The sequence below is a fragment of the Diorhabda sublineata genome, chromosome 5 (assembly GCF_026230105.1).
Source record: "Diorhabda sublineata isolate icDioSubl1.1 chromosome 5, icDioSubl1.1, whole genome shotgun sequence".
NCBI lineage: Eukaryota > Metazoa > Arthropoda > Insecta > Coleoptera > Chrysomelidae > Diorhabda > Diorhabda sublineata.
In genome coordinates, this window is record NC_079478.1 from 10,722,680 (window position 1) to 10,730,959 (window position 8,280).

The 8,280-nt window shown below is 29.8% G+C and overlaps 2 protein-coding genes across 2 annotated transcripts in view; one reads left to right on the forward strand and one right to left on the reverse strand.

The window, feature by feature from the left end:
• LOC130444577 (V-type proton ATPase 116 kDa subunit a 1) overlaps positions 1 to 3,458 on the reverse strand; it is a 40,281-nt gene extending 36,823 nt beyond the window's left edge. Inside the window, exon 1 of the mRNA XM_056779788.1 lies at positions 3,386 to 3,458. The gene's annotated coding sequence lies outside the window, so the exon portion shown is untranslated. The remainder of the gene's footprint in view (positions 1 to 3,385) is intronic.
• Positions 3,459 to 5,020: 1,562 nt separating this feature from the next.
• Positions 5,021 to 7,411, forward strand: LOC130444277 (centromere/kinetochore protein zw10 homolog). Its single transcript, XM_056779346.1, has one exon. It carries the CDS (start codon positions 5,212 to 5,214, stop codon positions 7,321 to 7,323), a length of 2,112 nt encoding a protein of 703 aa, XP_056635324.1. The 5' UTR covers positions 5,021 to 5,211; the 3' UTR covers positions 7,324 to 7,411.
• The last annotated feature ends 869 nt before the right edge of the window (positions 7,412 to 8,280 follow it).

Here is an 8,280-nt window from a genome sequence, read left to right on the forward strand (position 1 = left end):
TGGTACTTCTGCCTGCTTTATGCTCTAACTGAACAGATATCTTTCTCTGATGTTCAAACAAATATACCAAGATCAGTTTTCTCTTATAATAAACAATTCTAGTAGGTTACTTTGGAAAAAGATGGATTTTTTGTAAATCGATAGTCAATATTTCTACTGTTTCGTCCCCTTATGTGTATTTATCAAATTTACCTAAAAATAATTCTCACATACCTTACTAATAATAGCAATTGCTAACCTATTCCTCTTGTATATGTGGTACAGATCATTATTGCAAATGTCTTGAAGCAGCATTCGCGATTAGTTGCTTAGAACTACCACATATAAATGACGAATTTCTCTGGGATTTGGTTGAATTTTTTTACATATTCTAATAATAAACGTTTTTCAACAGAAATCTTAATTTTTAAAGAGATTGTGGCTTAAACGATTGTTTCATAACATCGACTAAGATTTGTTTTGAAATATGTTGATCACTTTGTATACAGGTTCTTATATGTATGCATCGAATTTCCGGTACACGTACACATTCTCACTTTCCGATTGTATGTGCGTGAGTGCAGGTGGCTATTTGTGTTTTGTATGCATGTATGTTTATGCGAGTGAATACATTTCTTTTTGTATATATGTTTCTATGTATATACTAGTTTTTCAACAAAAAACTCGTGTCTTAACCCCAATATAACCAACGCGTTTTCGAAAACTCAAAAATGTATAACATGTTAAGTGTGTCAAGCATTTAGCATTACATTTGAAAAGGCGTTCCCTCCAAATTCTTCCGCCTCAAATCCCTTCCGAGGTAGTGCCCCATTTCCGAAGATTCTTTTTTTAAAGGAGATTCATTGTAAAAGCAATTTAAATAGTTGCATTTAATTTATCAAATAGATTAAATAACTCCTAATTTTTGTATTGTTTATTTGAGCGGAAACCGCATATATAATACTTCCTTTTACCACAGTTTTCAGTTCGTTTATGTGTCCTTGAAATATTTAGACCAGTTTTTTTGTTGGTAGATTTTCACAATGAGTTGCACATAAACATATAGTTACTAACTGTGCCAAAAGTTATTTCTCACGATTTCCTATATTTCTATGATTTTCACACCAACGTGAATATTTAGACTATTTAATGAAAAGTAAAACTAGCTTTTTATTGAGGTCATTGTATTTTTATCCAAATCAATAACGACTATGTTTATACATGAAATTCAATAACTGTATTGATCGGCAGTTTAATTATTACTAAAAAATGCAAGATATCCGTAACGAATATTTTTAGTTTCATTGCTAGTTTCACGTATAATTTTTATGTGCATAGAATCCCCAAATATCACAACAAATTATAACGTCTATTATCCATAGAAATTCGGAAAGATTTTCTAATTATAATGTAGAAAAACTCGTATTTGACTGGGATGGTATGGGAATAAAAACAGGATTCATGAACAGTGTCTATTAGATCAGGTTGGTACAACCTTCATTTATCTAAAGGCCAATCTAACTACAATACATAAATGTGAAACCAAAGGCAAAACATTTTTTTTCACTTGCTATTTCCTTGCAATTCGCGGCTTCTAGTACTTTTAGATCTTCGTATATTTGGATTCCCTCTCGGTCTTTTTTCTATTGGGCTCCACTTAATGATTCTTTTTAACAGGGACGAGCCAGAGACATCAGCTTCGTTAATTATTATTGGCCTTGTAACCGCTTAATGTATTATTCTTACAGGAATCCTTAGTAAATTTTTCTTGTACTACTGTACTGTACTGTACCCCAAATTTTTGTTCAGTTAGTAATTTTTGTAATTTCATGAAGAGCTTGATGAAAAATTGTGTTATTTACATCATTGAGACGATTATCAATATTATCACGTATTTGCTACAATCAAAATTTCTTTAGATGCCTCTTTTTCTAATCAGGTTTGTGTTGAAACTTTAAATTCATGGTTTTTACTGTTATGATGATTTCAAAAATCATCATCTGAGAGATGAGCTGCGTCCAGAGAGATTTTGAAGAAATAAAAACTGTACCCATAAAAAGTTTTACTTGTTCAGGAACTCTTGAGAAAGGAATTTTGTAAAATACTCATGAGGCATTGTAATCAAAATCCAAATTAATACCATAGTATTTTGAAACGTTTTGTTTAAGTGGTACAGTAAATCTAGATAATTCTCCCTATTGGCCTTAAGAAAACCCCCACTGGATTCGATCAAAACACATCCAGCGCTCCGAAAAAATTATATTTTGGAAGGGAAATTTATTATTCTATATTTCTTTTATGGGAAGTTAACGGCTGAGCAATATATGGAACAACTTTGTATGGCAGTCTGGCATTTCCAGATTCAAATAATAGGGAAAATTTTATCTAATTATTTACAAATGATAGGACCACATGGTGGACGGCCAATTATTCTTGAGTTTTTCTGATGTTAATATTACCAAATCGAGTGCATGACACAAGAAATTTTATTCTCTTATAATAAATGAAACCGTTTCACTCAATATCCGTCCGAACCTCTCAGTTCTTCCAAGGATTGCCGATCACTCCATAGTACCTCAGCCAGACAGAGTAATCTGACAAATTCTTTGAATTCAGTTACCTCTGTAGGCTTTGCGTCTCTAAACTCTTAGAAAGTGAATGGGAAGATTGATGGAGGTCTACTCTCTGTTGTCAAACTCAGAAACTTGTTAGACCAAAATATATTCTACTCATTTTATAAATTAAATGTGGCGAAAGGTTTACTTGCATATAATATGAAGGATAAACCTTCTTTGCAAAGAAGCTGTAGCCGTTTTCAAGGTCACCTTCACGACACTTCATGACAAAACATAACAACGCCACTCATGAAAGTATGACTGAAGAAGAACGAAAGCAAAAAGCCGTAGTTTTTGTTTGACCCGCGTATATAATTTTTTGTTTCATCTGTCTCTTCCTCTAAAAAGATCGCCCATATCTGGGCTATGGTATTAGAATGAAAAACAAGAACTGTTTGTCTTGTTATCCGATGTTATGAGACAAACTAGTTAAAATAGTTGAAGCGTAAGTTATTTCTGCTATAAAAATTCATTTACCGTATTTTTTAACACACTCTATATCTATATAGACAACTGATGTTCTCTATTTTATGTAATAAACGTATTGAATAATGCAGACACCCTTTTCAACTCTAATATTTATAAAAAATGATTTTCTTATTATTTCGATTGTAATACAAATTAGTTTTCTCAGTTTAGAAAGAAAATAAATACAAATTAGAGCTTCATCTTGTATGAAGGATCCATTCTCTTTTTAGCGGGGTTGAAATATACCTATTCACTACACGAAAATGACAAAACAAAAAATTTAGATCTCAAACAAATCAAAATATTCTATTATGAATACTTACTCCAACCACAATAAATTGTAAACAAATAACCTGTTCACGGAAATTCGTAGCAATCACAACAATTTCTATACGTTGAATAAACATTCAAGTCAGGTGTATTGATGACCTTTGCAAAATACTAGATCTAATTCCATCGTAGACGGAGCGATTATTAACGTAAGGACAACTAAGAATCAGGTTTAGTGTACATCTTGTCTAGGTAACAAACGATTTCTATAAATAAATGTTTTGTCTGGAACGCTCACCTATTTGTTGTGTCCCCTTAATTCGTAAATAAACACCGCAAAATATTTTTGACGTCGTTATTCTAACGTTTTTTATTATTTCCACTAAACGATCGCATAAAGTGACAACTAAATAAATTATATCGTCAATCCGCGCTTCATACTTCAATCGAAGTAATACACATTTCGCTATTCGTGGACAAGTCGATTTTGACTCTTATCGACACAGGGAGTTGATAGATACACTTGGAGTCCAAGGAATTATTTTTCCGTATAATTTAACGATATTTCCAGGTAGAGTTTATTCTTTTTATATTGATAAGTGGTCGTTTTATAGGCAATACGTCTTTATTATCATTTACAATTGTAGAATAACACGGTTGTCCGTGAGGTAGAACTTGTTGATATTTTTTTCTTGTTGATTGTAATAAAGAGCGACTGTATCTCAGGAGGCCCCTAGGCACTACAATAACATTGTACAATATATTTCATTGAACAAAAAGGCGCTTAGTAATAAGATAATATTATGCACACGCTTGTACTTCTCGTCAAGAAGAAACACAGACTAAAAATATTGCGCAATACTGACCCTACACAATGCAATGGAAAAATATGATGCAATAAAAATTAAATTCACTCAAACTTTTGTTCAATTATTGTGCAATCTTCAATATTAACCCTAAAGGGTCGTAATATTGCACAATAAAATTGATTGTCTAGGGGCCGTCTTAGTCCAATTCTTGAATCAAATAAACGTATATACATACAGAGCGTTAAATGAATTTTTCGCGAATAATTGTATGTATTCTAAAACATAGTAATGAGAATTTTTGGGAAAGATTTTTTCTTGTGAAAAATCACAAGTTAATGGAAATGTTATAATTTCATTCTTGATATAAGATATTGGCAAAAATATGAGTCGATAAATCATTCTATTCAGGTGAAAGATTGGAAATTCTTATAATTGCAAAGTTCTTGTTGAAGTCCCAGCTTTGAGTTTTTCTTTTCCTTTTTTCTTGAAGAGATTGAGGTTAATTAAGAGCTGTATTCATAATTCTGTCATAAACAACATGTTGATCAGTACTATCAAATTTTAATTTAATATTAAAAACTGTTGACATCACTTAGTTAACAAGCGTTAAAAGTGATGAAAATACATTTTAAATATAATAAACATGAAAAGTTACTAGCTGCTTGTGTTACTATGCTATACAAAAGACATAAAAATTGAGTTCATTCCAATATTGGTAATATAGGAAAAAAGAATAAAAATAGAAATATTTGTAAATACATGAGAGTCACATTTATATGTTTCACATCAAGATTCATATACTATAAAACAATATTAAGAAGCTCAACTAAATTTTGGAAATTTACTTCACCTTTATTAAAAACAGATATTTCTTTGTCTTATTTTTTCCAAAATTTATGCAATCAACGCTTTTATTTGAGAATTAAATTCAGTAGTTCATGAACTCCCCACGTAATATAGATTGATTTGCTTACTTGCATGAACGTATGGTTGGAGTCCATTAAAAAAGAAGAGGAAATAGTAAACGTCAACTAAAATCAAAATCGCTTGAGTATAAAACTACTTTTAAAATGAGTTTGCTTGCTGAAGTTTTATTTTCAGCAGAAAAAATAGAAATAGATCAGATCAATCAAAAGGTACCAGAATTGAAATTGTCTATTGAGAAGATAAAAAGTGAATTAGTTGAATATACTGATAATGTATACATTAAATATAGTGGACGTCCAAAAGAAAATCGAAGTTTACTTCGTACAGCTCATAATCTTGAAGAGGAAATCGGTACGTTACATAAGCATGCGGAAAATGTTACAAAAAAAGAACTCCTAAAATCAAATAAAGAACTTGGTGAACATATAGATACTTTGAAAACAATCGACCTCAGTTTAAAGCTGGTATTGAAACTTTGTGAAGTAAACGAGAAGCTAATAGAATATACAACTCTGCAAACTCGTAAAGAATACTTGAAGTGTAAACAGATAATATGCTATCTAGAAGATACCTTAGATGCAATTCCACAGGATGAACAATTACAAATTGTGGAAGAACTAAAAGGGGTCGTTAGAGAGAGGAGAATAGGTCTAATAAATGAAATTGAAAATGTATTCAAACAAAAAATTATCATAGACAAAGATGATAGTGTAGCTACCATTAAAATTATATCTGTAACTGACTCGTTGGAACAAGCACTTTTAGCAATGTTTTATAATGAATCTGTAATTTTTGTACTCAGTAATTTAGCAAAATTTTTATGGAATAACTTTTTTATACCTATTGTCGACAATATTGTTGATATAAAATGTGAGCAAAATGAAATTTATTTTCTAATCAAATTAGAGATTATAGATAATAACAAAAAATCTGTTTATAATGAAGTATTTTCAAATTTAAAAATTTTACTAGAATTCCTTGAAAACTTAAATTTTCCTCTAAGTTCTACTTTCACAACTTTAGAGTATATTGGTTGTGATATTAGAGACAACCTATCAGAATTACTTATAAAGCATTGCTTGGAAGATACAATTCCTTCTACAGTTGAAGGTTTAAAAAATTATAAAGTAGTTATAGAAGAAACTGAGAAATTAGAAGAGACTTTAAGACAACATAAAATGTTTGCTGAAAACACAACATCGCTCATAGAATATGCCAGCAATATTGACATTCTGTTTATCAATAAAAAATGTAAAGAATATTCTGTAGAGTCTGAACAGATTATGAAAAAAGATTTACATAACTTAACAGAAGTTGGAGTGCCTTATAATCCAGATAATCCATTGGGTTGTGAAGTAGATCAATTTCTACAATGTTGTGTGTCAAAAAATGTTTTAGAATTATTGAACTATTGCGAAAAGATATTACAAACAGCCATTAAGGGAACTGATGTAAATGCAGGTAGACTGTTAGTAACTGTACAGAATATTTTTAGAAATTATACAAAATTTGTGCCTGAATATCATAACAAAATGCTAAAGACCATTCCCCAACAAGTAGCACTATTCCATAACAATTGTTTGTATATTAGTCATAAACTGACTGAATGGAATGGTATTTATTTGATGAAACTTCCATCTACTCTAAATATTTCTAGTATAGATTTCGAAGTAGAAATATGCCAATTACGACAAACAGGTTCAGAGTTATTTAGTTCATATGTCAAAGGACAAATTAATCAGATCAATGAAATAATGAAAGGTAGTGGATTGGTTGGTGATATAATAAAAGAGTTGCAACCAGTTACTGAAAAATGTGTCAAACAATGTCTTAGACAACAAGAATTATTAAGAACTGTTTGGCACAAAGTGTTATCCTATTCTATTTATAATAAAACAATAGGAATAATACTGAACTCTCTCTGTAATTGTCTGATTAAATCCATTACAAATTTTAATGATATATCTTCGGTTGTGGCAGAGCAGTTAGTTGAAGTTATCCAAATTGTTCTTAGTAGGGGACCCAAATTGTTTACTAATAGCAGAGAAATCAGTATCTATGTTCCTTTATGGTACAAATTGAACGAAATCAGTTTTGTGTTAAATTCTAATTTGATTGATATAAATGATAGGTGGGCAGATGGGAAAGGACCTTTAGCTTTACAGTTCAAACCTCTAGAGCTGAAAAAACTTATTATAGCTTTGTTCAAGGCGTCTGATAGGAGGGACGCAATGTTGGCTAAGATTCAAGATTAAGTTTTTTACATCTTATTGCTATTATATATTTTGATAAATTTGTAATTTCTATTAAAAAAATTGTTTTAATAAAATACATTTTATTTCATGGCTTCTTTATTTTGATATTTAATATAGTATTTTTATATCTTCATAAAATTTTCCTATGTCATTTAAATATAATGTAGATAATACATGGTATGATCAGAAATATGGTGAATTATTTTATCAAAAAGAAAGTGGAGATGTAGCATGATATTTGGATTACGTTTCTTAAAACTCCTGTCAATAATTAGAAATGCACTTATTCTAACTTTAAACCCATAGATGGAAATTTTATTTGGGAATGGCTTTCATCTACCCAGTCCTGATCTTATGTATTACAAAAAAAGTCTTCAGTATTATGTACAATAAACCCAACTTATATTCGTCTAATTTATTACTTAAAGAAGCCAACCTAGTAGATATAAGATTAACTTATATATATATATATATATATATATATATATATATATATATATATATATATAATTTAATAATCTCTATTTACAAAAATTAACATATACTACTTAATATTGACCACAACTATAATACTAAGACAAAAAGTAGTTCTAATGGACAAACCATCAAAACAAATAAGTCTTTCAGTCAAAGATTTCATTACTATTTTGGAGCAAAACTATATAATTACTGAAATGTGTAAGATCGAAACGATCTTAATAAATTTTATTGATTAAGAAATAGGAACAAAAATAATTCGCAATAGAAATGCTATTAGGTTTTTATTTAGATACATAATACATTTTAGATAGATACTCAAATGAACAGAATCCCATGCGCAACATTTAGTATTTATGGGATTAGGTTTTGTATTATTGAGTATTAAAAAGTTATATCATAGTTAAAATATTCTCAAATGTAAATGGGGCAACAACGTTTTCTTTCCTTTCCATTGTTCTCTTTATACTTCAAATAATT

Coding starts and splice junctions, on each gene's coding strand:
- LOC130444277 (XM_056779346.1), top strand. CDS start 5,212: ATGAGTTTGCTTGCTGAAGTTTTATTTTCAGCAGAAAAAATAGAAATA.